A 26,320-nucleotide genomic window follows, 5' to 3' on the forward strand; every position below is an offset into this window, starting at 1 on the left:
TGGAAGCTGTGCGGCGCTGTGTGGATTTATGGGCACAGCCCCGTGCTGGCCATGTGCTCTGAGCAAGGAGGCTGTTCCTCCACCCCATGTACCTGTTAGGCACGTGCAGCTGAAGCAGGCAGCCTGCAGGGAACTCACTGCTCCACGGTGGTGCTTGGAGAGCTGCCTGTGACGCAGGAGGTGCATTGCAAGCACTGGGCACCCACAGAGACACAGGCTGACATGGTACAGACAGCTTATCTTGAAGCACACATAGAGGCACGCGCTTCCTTTTTACCAAACCTCCAGCCTGTCTGAATGTGCTTTGTCCAAAGAAAAATGCTTTTCAGCAGTAAAAAGACACACAAAGACTGTTCCAAAGGCTTTCCACTGCTGCCTATCATTGCTGTATCTAATGAAAAGGAAGGGGAAGCTTGGTGGAATCCCTGTTTGAATCAAATAGCATACACGGTAATGAAAAGGCTCCCAGTCAGTCTCCTTACCTGGCCATCACTCACATTAAAGGCACGTGATACAACAGCAAAATACAATCTACAACCTGGATCTCTGAGTGGTGCCATTTTACAGGAGAAGAGCATGGAGCTAAAGATCCAAATCTCACCTGTCACCAGGTACGGCTCTTTGGAACAAGCAGCAAAGGCAGCAATGCCTCAGTCACCGGCATGAACTGCCCCGATCACAGCTGCTGGAACTGCAACACCAAAAGCTGCGCCAGTGCTGCATCTGCACGACCCTGGGAACCTGCATTGGGTGAAGCACTGCCTCACTCTGAACGAGCGGGTGGCCAAAAGCCATTAAAAGCCATTAGCAGCCATTAAAAGCCATTAGCAGTCATAAATCACAGAATGACAGAATGAATGAACGCTCGGTGTTGGGCGATGCTTCTAAACCACGCAGACTGTTCAGGGGAAGGATCTGGTACTGCTTTAAGAACTCCACCAGCAATTAAAGGAACTTGTGAAACGGGACAGACACAAAGAGGTTTCTGTTCCCGAGCAGCTCACCTCCACGGCCGGGCATTTCTTCCACCGGCCCCTTAACATTCAGAACTGAGCAGCTGTTCCGGTGCGAACTTCTCCGTCTGCTCACAGGGGGAAAAAGAAACCAAAAATCCCGGGATCGTGTAAAGAAAAGGATTCACACACAAACCCTGCCAGCCCCGCAGGGCCCTGCATCTAAAACGCTGCGTCACCAGCCCCCTCCATGCAGTGCTCAGCCCTGGGTAGCTTGGGCAATTTCCTGCCATTGAAACCTTCTATTTGAGCAATCTTTCCTGAAATGAGAGAGCCCAGAGGAACAATCTGCCACCCAGCTGCAGACCGCAGCCACTGAGACCCTCTGCTTATCTCAGTGAAATCGCGTTCTCCTGGGAAAGCAAGGAAGGGTCTCTATTGGAAGCATTGCATGATATAATAGTACAATAAACTATTCCCTTTCCCACTTGTTGCTTTATTTCATCCTTTATGATACACTCCAGGAACAAAACGCACCACTGAACTGAACGTGGGCCCCTGCAAACACAAGATATACTTAAGGCCAGGAGAAAACTGTCAAATTACACTTTATTTGTATTGACAAAATAGGCAAAAGAAAGACTTTGTGTCTGGAGATACAAACGCATTGTTTGCTGACAAAACAGTTATAGCCATGTCGGGTATTTCCACTTTCAGGACTACACAAAGGAGACTCCTACAGGCAGCCCCTTCTGCGCTGAATAGAAAGAACGTTCACCAAACTAACTCTGTATGAGATAGGGCCACCCGCTTGTGTCACAGATTCTACTGCTTGGCTCATGATTGGCAGCAAGTCATTGCATTTGGCCTTAGAAAGGAAAAAATACGTAAAACTAATTATTCATTAAATAATAAGCATTAGCAGCATACCCAAAATACATCTTGTACAAACAGCATTGCACTTCAACATACACAAGCATCCGCCATTATTTACAGGTTAGAATTTGTGTAGGATAGCAATACTGATATATACAGAAAAATCAGCAGAAACCTTAACAGCCCTAGCAGACAGCGTATCTAGTGTTGACTCCTTGATTTTTTCCATACAGTTTCCCAGGATGTCTCATGAATTTCATCACTATTTACTACTGCATAAAAAATAGACTTTACAAAAAGTTCAACCTCCAGGTGACACTTCAGAATAGTCGCGTGGACCATTAAACGCACGAGGAAGCATAGGAGTCCAGTTCAGCTCCTTACTGAAGTAGCAGAACTTGACAGGTGCTATTTAAACACTGTGCTTTACAACAGACACTGAAATCACTCGGCTGTGCAATAATTACCCAGTGAGTTCCAAAGGCAGCTCCCGACCACACAGTATCTCCCACTGTCTTGCAAGCAACGAAATTAACCTCTCTCTGCTTTCTGCACTTGGAATGAAGATGTACCACTGGATCTCTCTGCTCCTGCTGCCTTCTTGTTTAGCATTTCCCTTTGGGGCACTGTCAGCATCTCCAAAGTGATTCAGTGCTAAGTTCTGCATCAGATTCTGATTCTGAACATCGTCAAACACAAACGTAAGGGCCTGTGGATACGTTTGGTAACCCATAAGTACTCTGTCCAAGTCCCGGATTCGTCTTCCATCTGCAAGCCGATACTTGTCTCTCTTTGGTGGCTCCTTAGCAAATTCGGGTAGTGGGTAACAGATATAATCTTCATCAAAGAGGAACAAATCAGAGCTGGTTAATATGAGTGTTTTAGGTTGAAGTGGACTAGTGTTTTGGGCAGATCCTTCAGCAGGATTCACTTGAAATGCCAACACGTAGAGAAGGATATGGAGAGACTGGAGATGAGTTAAATCATCCATCTTCTCTGCCACTAGAAAAGCAAGGTCCCCAATTTCCTCTTCGTTTGGATAAATAAATTTTACTCTGCTAGAGTGAATCAGTTCATAATTCTCCATTTTTCCTGCAAGAATCATATCATTATTATAAAACTTAGTAACATACAATACTTTGAGTAAGAATAAGCAACAACCTTTGGCTGTTGGATGCATCTGGAATTCAAGTTGACATTTACACAGCAGTTTTAGTTTAACACACTGGAATTATTTTGTTTGGTTTGCAGACATTTACTGGAGTCTGTCATGCATCACCGACCTACATTTCTCACCACAACCAGTTCAGGTGACAGCAGAAGAGGCAGAAAGAACTAAAACTGAGTTAGTGTATTGTGCTATCCATCTTCATACCAGCTGATTTCCTCTGCCTCCTCCTTACTCCAAGTTCCAAACTGACTGGAGGCCTTATCGTACCACGGGACACAAGTTTTAATTTCGTCTAAGCAGAAATGAAAGAAAAAAATGCTCCTACAATAATTGCTTTTAAATCCCCAATTAATGAGCACGTTTGACTGCTTTGGTGTTGAGTTCTGGAGCGACGGGAGGCAACACTGCAGCCCCTTACTCCCCCAAAGTCCCTTCCTTCCTTGAAGGAAGCCTGTCTGCTTTTTTCACTTGGATGTGAATGGTGTAAGGAATGGTGTGACTCCTCCCATCACACCTTGCAGCACCTTTTGGGTTTGCACACCAAAAAGCAGTTACAATAACGATCATTCTTCAGGGAGATGTCACTTTATTTTGTCAGAATTCTGAGCCAAGAAGTTTTGCCTTGCACTGGAACCGAACCTAACGCTCCTCGTAAAGGTCTAGTTTTTACTGCAGCGTGTTGTTTCAGAATGACACAATTACCTGATCTGACCAAACAAGGAAAACAGCTTTCAGACTGTATTATATTCACTGCTCCTTGATGACAGACTTGCTTAGGTTGAAACATGCAGTGAGAGCTAAACTACTCCACTCTCCAAAATACTGCGTAGGAAATGCTGTTTTACTTAGGCAGAAGAGGCAACCAAACTTTACATGTGCAAGACTAATTATGTTTAGCAGTTCTTTTCAGATAAGGCACACGTAAGATAACAAGGTAAGTGAGTTTGGATAAAGTATCAGGAACAAATGGGAATCAACTGACACGTGCATCTCTCCTAAAGTAGAAGTTCTTTGCACAAAGCAGAAACAACTCCACCCTCATAGAAAAGACTTACCAGTGTTTTTACTCCCAAATTCAGAGTAGAAGTCTTTATCTATTGGTTCCGGTGAAGGTGTGCGTGCAAGCAACGACAGAACTGCCATAAGCTGCTGCATGAAAGCGTGAGTGTTGTAACTGTCTCTGGTCAGGCAGGTGACTATGTGATCTGCAGACTGTCCTGCACAGAAGACCACATAAACCATTCATACATTCATATGGGGAATTACCATAACCTCACCACCAACACACAACTGTCATAAAAAAACCATGTGTCAGCAATTTTTCTCCTGAAAATGTGCATCACTGAATAATTTTGTGAATACAAAGTCTTCAAATCCTTGGAAAAGGACAATTCTTACAAGTTCCTTAAAAAACAAGAACATAAATTCTCTTGGTTCAAAATGATGTGCACTCACGATTTAAGTTTGACTAGCGCTCTGCAGGTTCATCCTTACATTGTTAACAGGTGAAGCTGCTTTTTTTCCTGTAAGATCTTTCTCTTTGTATACTGGCCCAACGTCAGCTTACTTTAAAACATTTTCACAAGGTCTAAACACAATTGGAAAGATATTTCAGAGCACAAATGTATGGCTCACAGGAAGTGGGACTCCAGGATAAAGTAACACAGCCCTGAAAACATACCTGTGTCACTTCAACTAACAATTAAGTTGACATCCTTTCTCCTGGAAACTTAACACCTTATTTTACATCCAAAAAGTCAACCACCAACTACCCATTTTGCACTGTGGACAATATCCTATAGTTTAGTGCAAGCCACAGCCTCAAAGCAACAAAACATCTTTGGAATTCCTTTCAATCTGCCATTAAAGTCAGGATAATTTAAGAATTTTAAGATATTAAGATTCCTGTATACTTTAATTACAGGACGTTGCAAGTCTGTTCATACAGCACCAGCAGCATTACATTAATTCCTTTTCAGAAAAAGAAGCAAAAATAACACTTCCATCTCAGAGATAACAATCCATCTGAGGCAAGAGATACACAAGGAAAAACCTGAAGCATAATATATCCTTACCAGCAATTCTGAAGTATTGGTCAAACAGGCCAACATTTACTGACTGCAGATCATTCAGCTTTAGCACAAGGCAGCAAGAGAGGTGGAAAGAGTTATTTTCACAGTCTGAGTTTTCTTGGTTCCAAAAATCTGTTGAATAAAGTCACGCAAAAAAGAACAATCCTATTTCTTTCCGTGACTATAGCTGTAATTTTCAGGAAAAAAATATATTGCACGTACATAAAGAGGGCAGGACAGCAGTTAGTTTCACAGCATCTTGTCCCTCTGTAAAGAGCATTTCCTGAAGAACTAACTACACAGATTCAAAGCAGCAGACACCCCTTATCAGCCACTAGTAGCACTTATGAACAACTACCATGAATAGAATATGCAGTAAGTTTCATTATCCTTCATTTACTATTATGCTTATGGACAGGTCCTTTAACTGCCCAGGTGATGCTGAAGACTATCAAATGACATCTGAAAGAAGCCTGGACACAATGGCACAAACAGGTTTAAGAATGAGCCATGACTCCAAACCCCAAACCTGATTTTTATTAAGATAAAAGCCCCATGCAAGCACTTCACAGAGGGCAGAACACACCACTCCTCCTCAGCCAGGAGCAACAGACAAATCTGGTAAACTCCACACAAAGAGCAGACACAGAATAAGCTTGTAATCTCAGTAGGGGATCAAAGTAAACAGCTGTCTTACCTGACTGATGCTCATCAGCATGATTGAAAGTATCATCCAACAGAAAGTAAATAGCCTTTGTTGAGAGAAGCACACAAGCCATCACTTCCACAGTGGGAGCTTTGTAAAACAGAACTGAAGACCACATGAGATGCCTCAACTCTTCATTCTCCACCTAAAACGTAAATGGAATTTAACGAATAACTTGCACACTGATCCTTCAGTAGCTTCATCATCTCAGATGCAGGTTTAAATTACTGCAAAATTGTTCCCACATCTGAAACACCGCAATACACTACAATCAGAGCAGGAGTTTACTATCTGCTAACTGAAGCTATCTTTGTTTTAGAGAGAAAATGGTTTCTGCCATGGTCTAATTATTCCCCGTTTCCTGGGGGAAAGAAAAGAAACATCTCTATGGTGCAAAGACAAGTGCACTTAAAAATGCTTACTTTAAGAGACTGGAAAAGGAGTAAGGTATTTAAAAAGTGACTGTTTCTCACTAAGCTCTTCAACTGACATCTGTAGTAGGAATGTGGTCTTCTACTACTTCAAATGCCAACTGCCACCAATCCCAGCCAACTCACAAATTTAGGTTAGAACCTATGAACTCTATTTGTGAATGACAGATGCACTCATGTTTCTGGAGCATTCTGTGCTGTATTCATGTACACACAATACTCAAAGTCAGGACACCAACTCAGCGAGGTAGTATCTCAAAATGTAATTCCATTCTAGTGATTCTTCCATTTCATCACTTTAAAAGAAAAATGGGAACATTCTTGGAGTAATCGGATTTAAGACGTACACTAGAACACCCTCTTGCAACACCATGCATCCTGAAGCCAAAATACGCCTGCCAGCACAGGTAGTGCAGCAGTGAGAAGTCAGCTGCATGTTTTCCATCAAAATGCTTCCAGACCTGGGATAACCTAAATTTGATTACAAAAAGTGTTGGGTTTGTTTGTTTGTTTTTAAATCAGGTCTGCTATGTTAGTTTTTAAGCACCTCATACTGAAAGGTCACAAGGCATATTCTTATGTAGCCAGGCTAGGTGCAATACCTCTGCAATGTTGCCATGGAAGAATTCAACTAGGGCATTTCCTTTCAGCCCAGCCACATACTGCAGAGACACAGAAGCGTGAAGGTGAACTGGAATCTGGTTATCTTCTGTAATCTTCTGAATAAGAAATTCAGATGGATATAAAGATGACAGAGTCAGATGGGGCTTGTAAAAGCTAGGAGACAGACAAGATCCAGAAAACAAGATCAAAATTTAAGCAAATCTACAGCTCTTCCACTACGTAACAACTACCAACAGGCAACTTCTATTCTTAACAGTTCACTCTAAATGAACCACCTTGAGCACTGCTGTCTATTCTGTCATGTCATCAGCCTGCAAGAGTGTAAAATAACAAGTCTCCTTCCATAAGGAAATACATTTTAAGCTGCAACCACAAAAGAATAAAGAAACTGTACCTGAACAGGTTCAAGTCCAGGATAACCATTCACACATTAAAGACCAGCAAAATGAAGATGCACTCCATCAGTACTACAGGCCAAAGACAATTATAATGACCACTGCAAACAGAGGCTAGGCCACACTCACTTTGACACTGTGCAACAAACCTTTCATGGGAAGTGTTACCTTGCTGACTGACCATGTCTGCTTGACTCCAAGACGTGATTTCTTGTAGCATCTGATTTGTTCGAAGCTTTGAAGATAATAATAGTCTTAACATTTTTCAGAAGCGTCCTTAAAAGGCTGTAGACTCTTAAGAAGTGGAATTTCTCATGAGGTAGAACAAACACTGCTGTAACAAATCTGTATCCAACAAGCAACTCCAGCACGTGCCCATCCAAAAACGAACCCTTCTGCTGGATGGACCCATGAGTCGGATGCAGCACAACTGATGCTAATGGAATACTATTCAACTTAAGAACACTTCTCAAGTCTTCTGTGCCTATCAATTTACTTGGCAGTACACTGAAATCCACCTTTATTATGTATAAATGCTGTGGTGTTAGAAACAGCCAGCAGGGATGGAACACACAGGGACACTGGTCAGAAGATTTATACATTGAAGAATAAAGTGCAGAGCACAAATCATTTTTTGACCATGCTTTGATACTGCCAGCTGACTCTGGTTGCTGCAAGGTTTTCTGAACATCAGATTTATTCCCATAAACAAGGTAGGCTGGGAAACAACCTTTTATCTCCACGTCCTCTGATGAAATGCAATTCAATTCCACAAGCTGACCGAGAAACTCTTGGAGGTTTGCACTCCTGCAGTACATTGTGGAGCTTGGTAACACTGATGTGCAGTGTTGAGAATGACACATGTGCAAACAGGAGTAAAAGTCTTGAAGATTCTGGGAGTCTGAAACAACAAACAAGCAGTTATCGCTGTTTTTCAGCTTCAGCATTAAACAGATTTCTGGCATGAGGAAACCAAACTCTGTCAGGTCAGCATATGGAAAACACTGTATTAATTTCAAAGCAGAAGGGATATGCTGGCAGTTTCCTCTCAATTCCTGAGGAGGAATCTCAAACACAGCTAGAAGATCATCCGTCAGAACTAAACAGGAAGCAAACTGCCTGACTTCTTTATAGATATGAATGCAAAAACTCCAGAGAATTTTGACTATGTTGATGCTTTTCACTTCTGCATTGTCAGCTGACTGAGTCTGTGAAGTACTGAACTCAAAAGTCTGATCTCCTTCATGAAGTCCCATTTCAAAATATCCATCTTCTTTGTCTGTGGTTCTGGAACTGGCTGGAAGGCTTCCTTTATTCTCTATAAAGGAGGGAGGTGTTCTCTGCACAGTCTGTGCTATCAGGGCAGAAAGGTGCTGGGTAAAATCCTGGTTTGTGGCAGTGTATGACATGCAGTTAAAAGGCAAGATGACAGTGTTACAGGGGTCAGGCACTGGGCAGCGTTCTTCCTCTGGATGATCCAAACTTCAAAAGAGACAACACACCACAGTAAGTACAATGAGCTTAAAACCAGTTATGGCTGTCTACAACTGACAGTGCTGCTTGTCAGAGCTCTGAGGCCTATTCTTATTACTTAAGTCAGCACATATTTTAGAACATCCTTGTAAAGCACACAGCCACGGGTTATAAAGTCTGGTAATGCGGAATTTCACAGACAGAATTTGACTAAAATTTTCATTCATCCTCCATTTCCCACTCCCATTAAATATATCTTACAAGTTAAAGCAGTTTACGTTACCGAAAAACTAAGAAGGATTCAAAACAGAACTTATATATTGCTTACCATGTATTATCACCTCTTCCATACTCCAATAGAGAAACAGGTGCCTGAGGAGAGGAAGAAAACATCAGGAAGCTTCCAACTACTTACAGCTGCTGTCAGACTGCAGCAGGCATGAAAAGCAAAGTTAACGGGTATGACTGTTTACAAGGGTGGACAGTGATAGGACAAGGGGGAACTGTCTTAAACAGAGACAGGGAAAGTTTAGGTTGGATATTCGAAAGACATTTTTCCACACAGGGTGGTGACGCACTGAACAGGTTGCCCAAGGAGGCTGTGGATGCCCCATCCCTGCAGGCATTCAAGGCCAGGCTGGATGTGGCTCTGGGCAGACTGGGCTGCTGGTTGGCGACCCTGCACACAGCAGGGGGTTGGGGCTGGATGAGCACTGTGGTCCTTTTCAACTGAGGCCACTCTATGATTCTACGTTAGCTCCAGCTTTTTTAGAACTAGCAAATTCAGAAAGTCCTGAATGCCACACTCATGGGTGGCTGAGCCTGCTGTGAGGATTCCAGACCTTTTCTAATTTAAGTTGGACGTTCAATTAGGGTAGAAAAAGAATGGACTCTGCTGCTGATTTTAGAACAGATCCAACCTGTGGCCCATATGTATTATTTCAGCACACTACAAATTAAAAGCTACTGAACTACTACAAAGTGAGACAAAAGATAAAGGAACTTGACAAAGACCAACCACAGTGGTGACAAAGGAGGACACTCCCCCCGGCTCTTGCCCTGTCTCATTCCCTGAAGGTGAATCAAGATAGCTGTGCTAAAGATTACTTTGATAAAATTAGTTCATTATTAGAAAAGCTTGCGAAGACTTAAAAAAACATCAAATAAAGAACTACAATTACCTGATTTTTACATCTTGCATCTGGTATTTCAGAGCATCTCTGGGGAACTGTATGGTCTGTAGGAGTCGATGCATTAAATTGCAATGAACTGCTCGCTAGGACTGTTTCTTCGCAAGCTATTTCTAGAACAAACACAAATTCCTCTTAAAACTACTGCAGTAAAAACCAAATTTAATGTCCAGTGTTATCTGTCCAGTAAGTGGAATAAAAGTTGCACAATTATCATAACTTATCGTCAGCTATAAATTACTAAAGCTAAATGATGTCTTCACATAACAGGACAGAAGCAAACAGAATTTTAGTTGAACTACAGAACTATCTTTAAATGCATACAAAGTTGTGTTAAAGACTGTTAACAATTTAAAGCTCAACATCAGTGCCTGTGAACCTAATGAAATTCAGCAAAGCATGAGGTCTCGCACTTGGGTCGAGCTAATCCCAGGTAAATATACAAACTATGAGAGAACTCCTTGAGAGCAGCCCTGCTGAGAAGGACTTAGGGGTCCCAGTTGGTGACAAATAGAATGTGAGCCAGCAGTGCGCGCTTGCAGCCCAGAAGGCCAATGCTATCCCGGCTTCCATCAGAAGAGGGGTGGCCAGCAGGGCGACAGAGGTGACTGTGTTCCCCTCTACTCTGCCTTTGTGAGGCCTCAGCTGGAGTACTGCATGCAAGTCTGAGGCCCCCAGCACAGGCAACTTCCCAGCAATTTCTCAGTTTCTGAAGGCTCCACATGAACTACTATCTGTATCAACCCTTCAGAAAGTGAACCAACTGCACTCCAAGGGCATTCAAGACTTACTGCCTACTCAGAACCTTTCTGAGCAGTTCAAAGCTGAGTATCAGTAAAGCTTATCATTACTGGATATAAAGGAACATTTGACATTTTTTCCTATAGAGGAAGTACAGAAGATATTTATTACTTGAACAAAACACCGCGTTAGCAAGGAGGAAATTCAAATTGACAGGAAAAGCAGAACATTACTTTTTTGTTTTCTATTTCCTATACATTTTTTCTTTTTCCATAAGCCATTTGCCAGTGACATTTAATTTGAATAATATTTTACGGAAACAGATGGTGTCTAGAAAAAGTGCAGAGAAAACAATTCATAGAAATACTATATCAGGAAATTAATTCTATCATTCATGATTTAAGGTCCAACAGTTAAATTAATTGCGTGGCTTATTTCAGAATTTTGAAACAGATCTCTCGAAGTTGCAGTTGTAAAAGCACCCCTCGATAGCTGAATACATAGAAAATAATACCTTTGTGGTGTCAGAGTTGAAAAATAACCTACCCCTGTCCTCATTTACTTTCCTCACCACTTACAGCAGCCTTCCCTAGGATTTTACTAAAGGAGCCTCACGAAGAGGACTGTAGTTAAAAATCCAAGCACACAAACCTTCAACTATCATTTTGCAGACCAAGCACATGCCTATACATGTCAGTTTTTCCACTAACAATCTAGGACATCTAAACTGCAAAAAATAAAAAATATATCTATGATCCTCCACTATTTCTTTAGAATGAGAAAAAGTCCTGAACCCAAACTTCCAGTACAGATGAACAACACTGACTCACACGCAACTTCCAACTTGTAAGCCGACACTAGCAAACCTTTCTGCTTCATTTTGTTTTAAGCCCTATATCCATGCATATAATATTCATGTATATCAATGCAGCTTAAAAAAGCAGAACCAAGAGGCTCAGCCCAGCAGCACGATACATACATGATTACCTTGGCTGGAGCTGACAGGACGAGGCAGAGAGGGAGAGGAAGGACGAACAGTAAGGGAAGAACAGTTTGATTTGGAACTGGCAGCAGTGAGCCTGAAGTCCTCACTGATCTAATAAAGAAAGTATGCAGTGATTAAAGAAAAAACTGAAAGAACTACACAGGACAAACTAGAACCTGAACTAAAGTAAGTCTACATAAGCTTACTCAATTTTAGTAAAAACAAGCCAGCAAGTTTTGCTTCTCTCACATCCACTGAAGTTTGTTATTCATATTCTTAGTGGAATTCCACTAAGAATTCAGCTTGAACAGTAATTTTCAACACTGCATTTCCTGACAAAATCAGCAGCAAGTTTTACGAACCACAAAGAAATAAAAACAGGAATTCTACTTCAAGGACAGAATATGTTCTGTTGTAATACCAAAACAAGACTGACTAGCTACAGTAGCACATAAATGTGTGAGAATGTAAAGAGCATTTGCCTGTAAAGAGCATTCAGGTTCTTCATTCTTTTCCACCTCCAAACATCCACAAGATCAACGTTTGAGACTGTCATTCTAGTAACCATCAGCAAAAGCAGTAAAATTACACCTTTGCAATATCTCTACTTGTCTAAATGTAAAATCAACTTATGGTCAATTGCACATTCACTGTAAACACTATTAAGCCATCCTATCTTTTTCTCCCCACTTCCTCTCTCCCAGATCAACATAAAAAGGAAGATCACAATGACTGAAGTTGCACTGAAAATGAAGAGGCAACATCACAAGTCCATAATGACATTAAAGCACAAGCAAAGAAAGGAAAAACTCAAAAGCTGCAGGAAATTTGAACGAATTCCCCACAGATCTTGTACTTGTAGAAGTAATTGTAAGTTAAAAACACAATGTCATAAGCAACGTATCTTATTTGCTCCTCTCAGCACTGCTCAAACTCACCTTTTTATCAGAGTTACTCAGTTTGTACTTCACCTCCTTTGATTTTTGTATAGCTTTTAGAACTTCGACTGTGTCTAGTTCCTTCTCTGTAGTAACAATGTTATCCAAACAAACCTGAAAACAATGAAACAATATCTAAAACACTGAAAAACAAAGCAGCTCTACAATTTGTTTCAAGTAAAAAAAAAAATTATCTCAGCCTAATGCAAACAATGTGCACCTTAGTAAACATTAGATGCAAAAAAATTATCACATCTGACCTTGCTCCAAGCAGATATGAATTTAACGTAAACTCAAATGGTTAAACTTCTGTAGTACCCTTTTAGCACAACTGTTTTCAATAGTAACATACTGTTTTTTAATCCACTGAAGATAGTAAAGTTTCATTCAGACCAAGGAGCGAGGAGTGTTGTAGAATAATATCAGTATTCTCTTGTTCGCTGAAGATCTTTTCCAATTCACACTAAAAATCCATTGGATTTTAGACTTGGAGAATCACACAATGGCTTGGGTTGGGGGGGACTTCAATGAGATGTGGCACTTACAGACAAGGTTTAGCAGGCATGGCACTGATGTGTTGACAGCTGGACTTGATGATCCTAGGGGTCTTTTCCAACCTTAACAATTCTATGTTTACCTAGTTCCAACCCCCCTGCCACCCACCAGCTCAGGCTACCTAGAGTGCCACCCAGTATGACCTTGAACACCTCCAGGTATGGGGCACTCACAGATCTGGGCAGCAGTGCCAGGGCCTCACTGCCCTCTCCAAGGAAAGAATTTCCATCTACATCTTAGCTAAGTCTCCTCTCTTTTATTTTAAAACCACTCTTCCTTGTTCTTGTCACTATCAGACTACCTCTTTATAAGCTCCTATTTAGCACTGACAGGCTGCAATGAGGTCTCCCCCAGCATCTTCTCTTCTCCAGGCTGAACACCCCCAGTTCCCTCAGCCTTTCCTTGTAGAAGCGTTCCAGCCATCTGATCATATCAACGGTCCTACCCTGGACCCACTCCAACAGCTCCTCCATTTCTTCTACTGGGGTAACAATAACACTGCTTTACTTACCATGCTTTATAACAGTTTTTTCAGGAAGAAGTACATTGTGGCTTACCTCTGAGGCCCTGTCCCCAAACTGAGCAAGTACTTTGGTCCGGTAATCAGGGATGATGCTCAGTGGATTGCTGGATAAGATCACCTTTTCTAAGCATGGGAGGCTTCCTATATTTTTTACTTCATCAATCTGAAAGTTTACGAATAAATTAACACAAGTCAGATAAAAGAAAATCAGCATACCTACTGAGCATTTCTTGCCCAAGCTACAACACATGACAGCAGCAAAAAATAATTACAGTTGGATTTATTTGCAGTTTCTTCCACGATAAGATACTGTTTGTGTTTCAAAGCACAATTCAGTTTGGTATTAATAATCAAGTTACCTGATCTATTTTGTTGCTGCTGAGATCCAAGTTGACTAATGAGTAGAGTTTGTTAAGACCATACAGATTTTCCAGCTGATTTCCTGATAAATTCAGAGTTTTGATGTTTCCCAGTTTTGTGTGAACACCTTCCAACGACGTAAGCTTGTTGTAGGATAAGTCCAGATGAACAAGGTTATAAAGATGCTACAAAAGCAAAGAACATCTATCACAAACAATACATTGAAATTCAACAGTATCAGCAACACTATTACAGCTTTCCCACTTCTTGTCCAACAGTATTTTTCATACTGGACATAGGCTTAAGCCTGTTAAATGGAAATTCACTCAACTGCTTTTATACTGACCCAGAGAAACAGCTGCAATGAATACAAAGATGTCAACACCGGCAAAGAAATTAAAGTATACAGTGCAAATAAGAAACATCCACTGTAAGGGTAGTGGGATGTTACAAGTGATAAGCAACTTGGGCTTAAACAATTTTCCATAAGAAAATGAGCAACAGTACTCTGAAGAAAATATCCGTTCTCTAAATGGTCTGAAAAGAAAAACTGACCTTCAAAAGCATCATTTACCTGTAAGTTTTCTAGTAGTAACACTCCATTGTGACTCAAGTCCAGGAATTCAATCTTTGGAATTAATTTCTAGAAGATGAGAAAAAAAAATGCCTGTGGTAAAATATTTCAGTTCATATATCAGGTCAGATTTGTTTCAGTATTTGCTGATGGTAAGAAAAAGGTAAAGAAAACTATCATCCTATGCACAGATTCTCAAGATTTGCTCCAAAAAAAGCAATGGTTATGACATAGTGCAGCAGAAGTATTGAAAATGGCTCTTACAGAAAACAATAATGCAAAAAATTCCTGAACAAGAGAACTGCGCTGCTAGCACACCATCTCTGGCTGAGTTATGGAAGTAATTGCTTCCTTCTTCACAGAAATAGTAAAAGTTAAAAAGAACAACCTATGTTCATATTTGACACATGTTCTCATGATGAAAGCCAACCTTATATTATTTTGTCTCCTTAAGAGCTGGATTATCAAATAATAAACTAAGGGACTGTATTAAAGAGGGCAGCTAACCAACATTTAAAAAAAAAGTAGGTGCAACTGAAAAAAAGAGTTATAGAGCAAATGCAAAATCCTTGCTAATGAAATGTGCTTCAGAAGACCAGACACACTTTTCCAGAAATGAAATATTTCTTACCACTGAATCATCAATTTGAGAGATGTTATTGTGACTCATATCCAAAGTTGTTAAATTTCTCCAAGTTGGAATAACTGCTGTCACTGGACAGCTTGCTGATGCACCCTCTGGCTCCCACTGATCGAACTCTGAGGCCTCAGGCACTAGGATTTCCTATTTAAGATGAGCACAGTAAAACATTACGTCTTCAATGAGAGCAACCCACTTCAAAAATAGTCCAAAGGTTTCTGTAAGAAGCGCTTCTAAACATTATAGTTGTCTAGACTAAAGCTGTTGGTCTTAACAAGTGGGCTGGCCGGGTCAGGAATTTTTAGATCCACAGGAATACCAACATTAGCAACCAATCAAATTGGAGAATATGAAAGAACAACATAAGGATGGAAAGTTATGCTAAATATATATCCCTCACCAAATCAAAGCACAGAGAAAAGAAGAAGAGGTATACATTCAGTTCTACATGAACATTCCAATAAAGGTATCAAAATGTTCCTCTGAAAGGACACGTGTAAACACTTCTTCCATGTGCTAAAAAAAAGCTGAGATACAGAAAGATTAGCAAATCCTTTCAGGTTTGATTGCTGTAAAAACAATCTGTGCAAGCAGCACAAAAGTACATGGTCTTCAAGTGGATGTTTCCACAATACAAATGTTATTTTGGCATGTGCTTTAAACATGCACCAGAAAGAGGAACTCGCTCTTACCTTCATTGATGTTGCTGAAAATCGAACACTCATTGTGGCTAGAGTGTGCTTCGAAGAAGTCAGCCCTTTGATAAGCTTTCCTCCACAATGATTTATCTATTTAAGAAGAAAATTTTAATTTGTACAAAATCATAAATGCTAGAAGAAGAAAATAAGACACAGAAGAAGCAGTTAGAAGCCTCAATATCAGATTCTCTGCTCTGTTACCCATTTGGAAAGTAGATATGGCACTCCATTAAAGCCTCCTTCTGATGACAAACAATCAGGAGGTAATCAGACTGGAAATAACAGTACAAATCAGATGCCATAAAAGAGTACAAAATTGGTTATTGTTTCTCAAGAAAGATTTGAAGTGGTGAGGAAAATATTTCAGAAAATAATTCTGAACAACTGGAACTTCATCGTTTGCAGTAAAAGTACCCAGCTGAAAACACTCAAACATTACCAAGCAAGAAGCACTATATACCAAATTGTACTCATACAAATGGCATGTCAGGATATTTTCACCCATATTTGGTGGTTTACAAATAAAAAGCACTGTGTAGTAACAGATCACATTACAATACAGCTGTAAGATAATCAAGACAGTGAAAAGCAGCTCTGTTTAGGTATATAGGGGAAACCTCATTCTTTTTGAGCACATACTGCAAGGTGGTCTTAATTTGGCATTCTAATTTCCAAGAGTTGTTAAAAAAATAGTCTCTAAGGAAAGGTTCCATCTAAAGATTGCACTCTCAATCTCTAGCACCAAGTCTAAGGATACAGTTATCAATATTAAGACATACGCAGCAGAGCTTGGATTCAGAGCCTGTATAAGTAAGCAGTCATACCTCTATTTGATGAAGCGATTTAAAAATAGATAGATCAAATGGCAAGAGATGCTCCTGTATGTTACTGGTTCCAAAAGGTCCTCCTGTTCCAGTGACCTGGTTATTGACATTCAGGAACAGTTTTAGTGTACATAATACAACTTACCCACATTTCAGAACTGCCACCTTGTGTTTGTATTTTGTAGCACACTGAGCACAGAAAAATACAACACCGTTGGCAAAACAGACCAAGGCTTCATGCTGAGCTGAACACAGCAGAGCCACATTCCCTGAAAAGAACTTCTCATATACATGCTGCTGAAAAGAGCACAGCACCCAGCAAATCAGCATTTTTGTTAGAGAACTACAGACATATTTCAAGTTGACAGAACAAGTGTATTTAGCATGAACTTCTAAAAGATTGTTGGGGTTTACTATCAGTAAAAGCTCTTGTACATTCAAACTAAGCTCCAAAAGTTCACTAAGAATCATGTCAAAGACTGGAAGGAAAAGCATCTCTAGTATTTGTGCACATAGAGCTCACCTTTAAATACTTGAGCCTACAAGTGAAATCAAGAATATGACCTAGGTCTGTTTTGGCATCCCCATTAGCACACGTAGGTTTCCCCTGAAGCAACTGTTGAGTGACAGCATGTAACTGCAGTGGTCTAATGGTAAAGACTTCTCCAGCCATTAGTAACTGCTCTCCTGAAAAACAAGAGTATGACATTGAACACATTGCTGCAGTGAGCTGCACTACTTCAGTGACTATAAAGAATAAACGGCACACGGAAAATCTAAGGTTAGAGAGGAAACATCTGCCTTATGCTTTAAAAGCTCCACACTGACATACCAAAACAACTCCATTTTTCTTGCCACTTTGAACAGTTTATTTAGAAATTTTGTAAACCAGAATAATACAGGTGTTCAAAGAGGCACTCGCAATACAAGCCTGAAGATCCTAGTGCAACTAATGGCAAGTATTTCCCACCTTCACAGGAGTACAATCAAGGCTCACATAGTCTAAGAGATATCAAGCTTTCCTTCCCCAAAAGCTTCAAACCACTCAGAAAAAGCAGTGTTTGCTTATCCGAGCAGTAATTCTTGCAGCTTTAGCAATTTTGCTTAAATGCTTAGTTATAGCAAACAGTTTCTTTGAGAGCAGGTCTTTCACCATGCTAAAAGCAGTGGAAGCTCCCTGGATAGAAAGGCATCAGCTGATATTTGTAAAATCTTGTTTTACTGCAGAACTATAATTAAACAATAGAAAACAGCAACCTCTCCAGAGGCACCTGAAGAGTTAAGATGGAACACAGCAGAACACACACAAGGAATGAATCCCACTTCTCTTCCCTTTAGGGGAATTTCTGTGAGATTGACTCACAGACAAGTGAGCACCAGCTTTCATGGTAAGCAGAGTTCTCAGAAATGCTGAAAAATACAATTCCCTTTGGCATCAGTGGGTGCAAGCCCAAGAGTTCATCTGCACATAAAAGCGAGCATATACCCATATACAGCAGTGAGACTGCATGGGCTATAAATACAGGACAGATTTCTTCAGCAATTGCCATAATGTTCCAACATTCGCAGAGTGGACCTTCTGAAATGACTGTATTTGAAGTTAATTTTGAGCCAGAACAGCACTCTGAAACACCCTTCACCTATTGCCTCAGCCATCCAGAACATCCCTAGCACCCAGCAGTTCCTTTAAGACAAAACAAGCGTGGCTTAATCACTACAAGCCTCCTCTGCTAACTGAGCAGTCAGAGCTATTGCAGGTATAGGTTGTGCATTTTATTTTCTTCCGCCAGCATCAGTACCTTATTAAACTGACAGGTCTCCCATTTTCCCAATTATGGAACAATAATATTTAGATATGTAAAGTGCATTTAATACACTCTGTCTCAGCACTCACTGATATAAACCAAACTTCCCTATGTGAGGCACCAAGATGTAAAGGCTAAGGAAAACTTCTAATTGCCAGTAACACAGCCTGTCTTTTCAATCTTTACGTACCAAAAACTCAAATCTCTATCTGTCTGGAAATTAAATACCATAGGGGCATGAATGCACACAGATAGAGGAAAAACGTCACTTCATTCACTGCTAATGTTTCCAAGTTATTACCTTTGTGGAAGAGCTCTTCAGCCAAAGCAGCAGTGATCCCATTGATCTCCTGCAAAGAATAAATCACTGTAATTAAATGTTATTTATATACTTCTAACTGCAATTTTTCAATGTGCACCTTTGCTGCTTTCCCTTCTTGCTACAGTGCACAATTAAAAAATACAACGGAACTGTGACCATGTCTTATTGATTTTTTTAGAGCTTGAAAATGCTTCACACAAATGACCCTAAACCAGTTATTTCATACATTTTTTTATTTCCAAGATGGAATACGTTGCACTATATTCAAATAATTAGATTCTGCATGTATTAAGAGTACAACAGCAGATACAGAAACTATTACTGATCATCACAGCCCAGCTTGAAAGGGAGCTCAGCTATGAAGAAGCTAAGTTAATATATTCTCCAAACAAAAACCACAAAACCCAGGAATTTTAAGATTTCGAGTGTCAGTAAGACATAAGGAAAAAAAAACACCAGTACATTAATGAGCCTACAAGGAAGAGATCAAATAATTCAGTTTGTGAACCTCAACGCTCTATTAAGCTCACTGCAGAAAGCACAAGGCCATTTCCCCATCCTCTACCTTCTTCTCTACCTTCCTGGTCCTACCTACATTCTCAGCTTCCACTCCAGGCACTGACAGCTCCAGGAGGAAAGCAAAGCACTGAACCCCAATAAGCCATCTATTTCTACTTCACATAGCTCTGTTAAATAGGGAAATAAAATTAAACAATCCCTACTGGAAACACTACAAGAAGAGGAACTATAGCAGCCTTTCTACCCAAACTACCAAGGCAAGAGCAGGGATTTTACTGCCTTAAGAACACACGTAGGTTGTCAGAGATGATACTTTAAAAGATCGAAGTCCTGCAGGAAGATAATTTTCCAGCAGAATTGCTGTGGTAAATATTTAGCTTTACTGCTGAATAGCTAACTTTTTTTCCTGTAAATATTTGTAAACACTGGGCAAAAACAATTGAGTTAAAGTTTATACTTCAATCTCCATTCCCCTAAACCAACACATTGTAGAGTAAGCAACACTTTTGCTTCTAAAATACAGAACAGAAGCTTTCATACACAAACAATGCCAGATCTTTGGGAAAGTCTTACAAAAGCATGAACACAGCACAGCAAAAGACAAATCAGCTGAAAAACTGGGCAAAGAATAGGAGGAAGTTCAGCCCACATTTGTTGAACCTGCTGCACTGAAACATTAATGAAACATCAGAATATCATATAGGAAAGAACAGTCAAGAGAAAAAAAGCAACTTTTCAGTCATCGGAAAGTCTGTTCCACCTGATCAGAACTGCTCTTATGTCACCATGTACATCTTTAATAAATTTTAAACCTCATAATTCATTTAGAGGACTTGATCTCTTAGTGTTTCTGAATCAGCTCTGCAGGGTAATAGTAATGCTATGGACTAACCCCCCAGTTTCACCTGAGTTTAAGTCTAAACTCTAACCCAACACTTATGTTCGCATAATACAATTACTGCTCTTTTATTCCACTGAGCTCTCTCCATTGCATCTTCCTCTCAATAAAAAGTCCATTCTCTCCCTTGCAATACAAAGCAGTATGGCAAGAAAAGCTTAATGATGCACAAGAGACAAATGAGCAATTTGTAATATGAACATGAAAGTAAGCCATGGCTTCCTTTTTCCTTACTGTAACACTGTCAGTTGGATGGCGCTGTGTCTCCAGGGGCCTCTCCATTAACATGCTCTCCTACACAAGGGCTATTCTTCTTCATTTGGTCTACTGGAAACTGTTTCAGTGCAAGCCACAGCTCTGCCCATTACTGCTGAGTGGAGGAGGAAATGGATCAATTACATAAGGCTCCTCCTGAGAGCTTGTGCTGTTGACTTCAGCCTTCAGCTGCAGATTTATTCACTGCTTCCAACTATTCTACTAGGGATCTTCTGATCTTGCTATGCTGACAAGTAGTGTGGGCAGGGACTGCCTAGTGCAAAGAGGCTGGTGTAAAGAACAGACCCGACAACTTGATGTTTTCATGATATTACACAAAAGGCTGAAAAAGAGTGTCAGTTATTTTGAAAAGACTGCACGAAATTCTCACTAAGAGCACTAAGGAGGGACACTCAGGACCACATTCTTATATGCTAAAAACAAAACTTACATAAAAATGAAAGTGTAAGAAGTGTGACAGAACTTTCGGAGCAGCAACAGGGAACTTGACTAGAAGAGTTTGCAGGTAGACTTCTAATTCCTTCTGCCTCTTCTCCACCAGGCTTTTGGAATTTTTTCCAATAATCTTCTTCGGGGGTAACAGGTTTTTATCTATTTTTTTTTCTGAAACAAGCTGAAAGGCAAAGAACAGACTTACTACTTCCTGTGTGCGGTAACATCTTACCTTACATGGAAGACACAACTGAACATGGACAAGTTTCTGTTTGAGGCTATAGTTATTCAGGCCCATCTCTCACAGTTCAAAAGGGGAGTGTAACATGCACAGTTACTATTGATCAGTCAAAAAGGATTTAGTGCAGTGCTGTCCAGTAGACATTCCCACTGCTACTGAGGGAAGAAAAAACGTCCCATACAATAGAACTGATTTTGTAAGAGACTAAGCCACAGTTTTAAGATCCTTACCTTCTCGTGTAGGTCATGGAAATCACTGTAGCGATGTTTCACTGTCCACTGATGACTGCCAACACTGACCTGAATGATGTACACCTGAAACAAAGAACATAAAGTAAGGGAAAGAACTTGTAAAGCATTTTAAAGAAAAGCCAATGCGTACACTCTAAGGCTACATATAAAGCATGCAGAACCTAACCTCAGTCTAATCCTGTAGTTAACTGAAAAGCTAATCCAAACTCTAAGATGATTTTGCTGAGGTAGGACACCTTACGCCATGCCCAAGGTTGCTCCACAAACAAAAGCACACAGATGTTGCTTCTTTTAAAGCCAAGTTATTCCTGCAACCCAAAAGCTAAAGCAAACAAGATTCCTAAACTGCTTTTTCTTAACATTTCTGCTAACCAAGTCAGAATTCACAGCTACCCACAACAAACCTGAGTTAGCAGCATCCCTTTTTCAATCTACCAGGCACAGGAGTCTGGCAAGCACCCTGTTCCCGCTTCGGTTAGGCAGGAATCTGGTTCTGAACTTATCAGAAATCCAGGTGAATCCTCTAGTTGGTTGGGCATTAACTGTTTAATTCCTTTTAGAGTAAAATACAATGTAGCTTCCTGATAACTACAACTGCACCCAAATACTTAATATAATTCTATAAACCAAACCAATGCTTATTTAGACAAAGCTATTTCAAACATCCTATGTAGCAAAAGCAGAACACAGGGTTTTCATTGCAGCTGACATTCACTGCGCAATCAGCAGAGCTCAACAGGAAGTTCACAATCCGCCTTCAGACAAACCAGAAGTAAGGCAATCCCAAAGAAGCTTTAAATGCAAAGTAGAAAAAGGACCAGGATCAATAACATTAGTTGTATATCTGCATGAAAACAACACATTAAACTTATCCAGTCCAACTTCACTCCTTGGAAAATATATCTCAATCAAATCTTGAAAGCATTTAGCACAGATGGTAACTTGTTTCCCCATCACAGATAACGCAGACATGGTTCAGAGCTGCTGTGAGAATGAAGCACATTGCTGGTAATTCCAATTGGAGAGATGAAAACCAGAGTGAATTTTCAATTTGTTACATAAGAGGCAGCCACTCACTGCTAGCCAAGACCAGGAGGGTGTCACACATTAAACAGAATGCCTCTTGCATTTTGGAAGCAAAGCTGCTTCAAAAAACATCGTTGGAATGAGGTGCACCTGACGCACGGGCTTGCTGAACAAAACAAGTCCTACAAAGCAGCAAATCAAGATGTCTGACTGGTGTGTACAGCAAAGGACACGTCAGTGTTTGGGTGAGTGCTGCAGATGCAGATGAATGCCTACAAGAATTAGTTTCAATTAAGGCCTGCATATGATTTCCAGGCTGGCTGTGTTGAGAAACCGCCGGTCGGGATTATTTACTTTGCTGATGACAAACCAAAAGAGGAGTAACCTGAGTGCCAGCAGTACCTCGTATGCCTGAGGAAAAAGCAAGGGGGGAATTCAAAGAAATCATCAAATTAAATTCAGAAGCACAGCACTGCTATGCACAGAAGCCATAGTAAGGATACTAGTTATTTTTAAATGCTGTGTGCTAAACTATGGCAGATCGAGCAGCATAGCTAAATGCAGCACAGACTGATCGTGCGATGAATAAAACCTTAGAGGAGATACTGAAAATCCAGTAAACCATACGGCTCCCAACTGCAAGCTCACGGCACAACAAAGCCAGGAGCCTCCTCTCTGCAGACAATACAAACACACAACAAAGTTCCACAAAAGCTTTTACTAAAATGACAGGCCCTGAGCACTTCCAGAAACAGAGCATGGAGCCAATGGACAATCTGGTCAGGAAAACATCTGTGAAGGCAGATGCTTCGGATGCACCAGCTCCTCACAGCTCTCCCCACGTAGAACACTGCTGCAGCCACCCAGCCCTCAGACAGACTGCACGTTCATCCTCAAACACTCATTATCTCGAGAAATCCCAATGCAACAGACTCGCGTGCTTCTAAGCCTTGTTTCAATTCATCCTTGAGCAAAAAATAAACCAACCCAGATTGGGCTTTTTCAAAAAGCTGGATCCGTAATTACATTTTCATTTAATTGAGTGGACTAACAGGCCAACAGTTCAAGACTGGTGAATGCCCAACAAGCCACCTGCTGGCAGGCACACATGGGGAGGTGAAACACTCTGCACCTCCTCCCAGACACTACCATGTAAAATCTCCACCTGCATCTATGACAAACTGCATTACTCTTCAGCTAAACATGAAAGCATTCACACCCACGGCTGTTCAACCTGGGAGCCTGCCTCCCAGTGTCTTCACTAAACTCTTACGTGCAATACATTGTGTAAGCCTTTCTACATGTTGTTACCATACCTAGTGCTACACTGCATTATTTTCTTACCCATTACATCAAGGCCTTCATAGTTAAGTACCTGCCCCCTCACAGTGAGCCTTTTATCTTCCCAAATCCTTAGAAGTGAAATGCTTCAAATTAAGATGCATAGCTTCTAACAGCTGTTAATGAACACTGGCGATCTCAGACTCCTTTCTGTTTGCACCCTGCACAGCTTAGCAAAACCCTTCTCCATCTTGCTGTGTACAGAGAACTTGCCTCTCTGCAGCTCCTTCCAAACTCCACAAACTTTGGTACCACTGAGAGAAAAACAAATACCTGACAGAGCTGCCTGCACCCACAGCCCAGGGCACAGGTGCAACCACAGCCAGCTGGTCCCACATTGCAGAGCAATGAGGCATCTGCTCCTCCCTGCTTCCTCAGGCAGCTCGTCTACACCCACCTGAGGAAGCCACAGACTTCTCCTTAAATATCAAAGCTTACATTAAAAACAGCTGCACAAGACAAGAAAAGCAGGAAAACAATTTTAGGCCAAACTAATGCACAGAAGGAAACAAAGCACTGGCAGCCTTGAGGCCTTCTAGCAATGTGCCAGTCTCCAGTCAGCATCTAATCCAAACAATAAGGCTTCAGTTAACTCAGCTGCTAGCCCCAACCACCAGCTGATTTGCTGAACACCACCTGCAAAGGCGTAAGCCTGAATTACAGCTCCAGCCAGCATCCCGATGGCATTACTCAGGGTACCACCATACTAGTTTGCGCACCAAAGCAGCCAGCATTTCCCTTCCCCTGCCTGTAAGCTCCAGCAAAGCAAGGGGCAGGAAACACCTGGACATTTCCTCAAATTCACTTTGATTTCTCTTGCACAGGTACTGTAAAATATTAGTGAATATCCTCAACATCAACACGAACAGCTCTGAGTCACAGTGCACGCCTGGCACGGAAGCATTCAGACAGCATGCTGCAAGTCTCACCATGGGACAACACTGCTTGGGGATGAACCACATCCTGACCAGCGCAGCTCTCGTGAATACACAGTGCACACCCTGTAGCAGCCAGAAAGAGCTGACACTGTTTCCAAGAACTTATTTCAAGCTTCCAACCTCTGACTGCTCACAGCTCCTCACCCCGCAGCAGCCGTCCTCAAACGAGGATGGTTTGGGGCGGCACTTTACAGAGCCGTTACTCTCCGTGTACTGCAGCCGTGCGCACTCTGCACGACGCCCAGAGATGGCTCTAACATCGGGGAGCAGCTCCGAGGCGGTAACACGGACCGACAAGCGCTGCCCGCTGCAGCAGAGCCGCCCCTTCCCTCCGCCCCGTCACGGCTCACAGAGCCGGTCCCGCCGCCTGCAGCGCACGGGATGATGGATGCTGCCATCACGGCGGTGCTGCCATCACGGCGGTGCGGGCCCCGTCGGCAGCTTCCCGAGCAACACGGCAGCGAGCTCCGCTACAGCGCAACCCGTCGGAAGACACGAGCGGGACACCCACACCCGGGACACCCACACCCGAGCTCCTTCCCGACGAGGAGCCCCGCCGCCGCCTTTCCCCTCGCCCCGCCGAACGCCGCCCCGGATCGCGCGGTTTCCTCGGGAAGCGGCACGGCGGCCGCGGCCCTCACCGTGTAGGTCTCCACCAGCTCGGAGCCCAGGATCCGCGCGCTCCGCAGGGGCTCCTCGCCGTCCTCGCCCGCCGCCGCGTCCATGTCGCGGGAGGAACGCGCAGCCGCCCTCACGCCGCCGTCGCTCCCCTCCGCCCGCCGCTGCCGCCGCCCGCCCCGGCTCCCCGCCCGCCCCGCACAGCCTCCACCGCCGCCATCTTGGCTCTGCCCCCTCGGGGTGCGGCCGGACTCGCCCGCAGTCACTTTATTGGCTCGGCGCTGGGGGGGGCGGGGATTGCCGCAGGGAGAGGCAGGATTGGCCGATACTCCCGTCCGTCTGTGTGAGAGAGGGCGGGGCTATGCGACAAGGGGGCGTGGCTTATGGAAGACGGGTCGGCCTGCGTGTTTGCTGCCGCTGGAGGATGCTCGTGGCGCGGGATGCGGGGCGTGCGGGGCGGCGTGGTGCGGCGTGCAGCTGTGCTACGCAGTGCAGCGGAGTAATGCAGCACGACGCCGTGCTGAGCAATACGGAGCTGTGCAGCGTAGTTCTGTGCAGCGCAACACAGCATTGTGCAGTGTAGTATTGAGCCGTGCAGTGCAACAGTGTGCAGCGCTGTGCTGTGCAGCGTGGTGCAGTGCCGTGCAATGCAGTGCCGTGCAATGCAGTGCCGTGCAATGCAGCGCTGTGCAATGCAGCGCCGTGCAATGCAGTGCTGTGCAGGCCAAATTTGTGCCAGGTTTATGAGTGCCTCACGCCTGCCATGGGCAGTGCTGGGACAGAAACCCCCCTGAGAGCCGTGGTAGGAAGCATCGGCCTCAGCTGCACTCCGGCGTGCTGGGGCTGGCAGCCGGGCTGCGGAGACTGCAGCGGCCTTTCTGCCTCCGCTATGTCCCAGGCACCGAAGGACTGAGCAGTCCCCAT

At 42.5% G+C, this 26,320-nt stretch overlaps 1 protein-coding gene across 4 annotated transcripts; it reads right to left on the minus strand.

Annotated features, from left to right (window-relative positions):
• Nucleotides 1–1,545: 1,545 nt before the first annotated feature.
• NISCH (nischarin) lies at nucleotides 1,546–25,615 on the minus strand. Of its 4 annotated transcripts, none has more exons than XR_011905114.1 (21): nucleotides 25,420–25,615; nucleotides 21,453–21,536; nucleotides 20,980–21,162; nucleotides 18,836–18,884; nucleotides 17,253–17,416; nucleotides 16,730–16,825; nucleotides 15,900–15,995; nucleotides 15,199–15,351; nucleotides 14,568–14,636; nucleotides 13,993–14,178; nucleotides 13,668–13,796; nucleotides 12,556–12,669; nucleotides 11,620–11,728; nucleotides 9,883–10,004; nucleotides 9,030–9,073; nucleotides 7,410–8,710; nucleotides 6,812–6,928; nucleotides 5,770–5,923; nucleotides 5,076–5,204; nucleotides 4,056–4,217; nucleotides 1,546–2,921 (listed from the first exon to the last, which is right to left on the minus strand). XR_011905114.1 is itself a non-coding variant. In XM_072347265.1 (21 exons), the coding sequence occupies exons 1-21, from the start codon at nucleotides 25,501–25,503 to the stop codon at nucleotides 2,293–2,295; spliced, it is 4,245 nt and encodes a 1,414-aa protein (XP_072203366.1). In that variant the 5' UTR covers nucleotides 25,504–25,615; the 3' UTR covers nucleotides 1,546–2,292. The 4 variants fall into 4 exon arrangements, 1 of the variants encoding a protein (XP_072203366.1); XR_011905113.1 differs by having other exon boundaries at nucleotides 7,397–8,710; XR_011905115.1 differs by having other exon boundaries at nucleotides 6,812–6,986; nucleotides 7,397–8,710; nucleotides 11,612–11,728.
• Between the last annotated feature and the right edge of the window lie 705 nt (nucleotides 25,616–26,320).

This window comes from Excalfactoria chinensis, chromosome 12, assembly GCF_039878825.1.
Source record: "Excalfactoria chinensis isolate bCotChi1 chromosome 12, bCotChi1.hap2, whole genome shotgun sequence".
Classification (NCBI taxonomy): Eukaryota; Metazoa; Chordata; class Aves; order Galliformes; family Phasianidae; genus Excalfactoria; species Excalfactoria chinensis.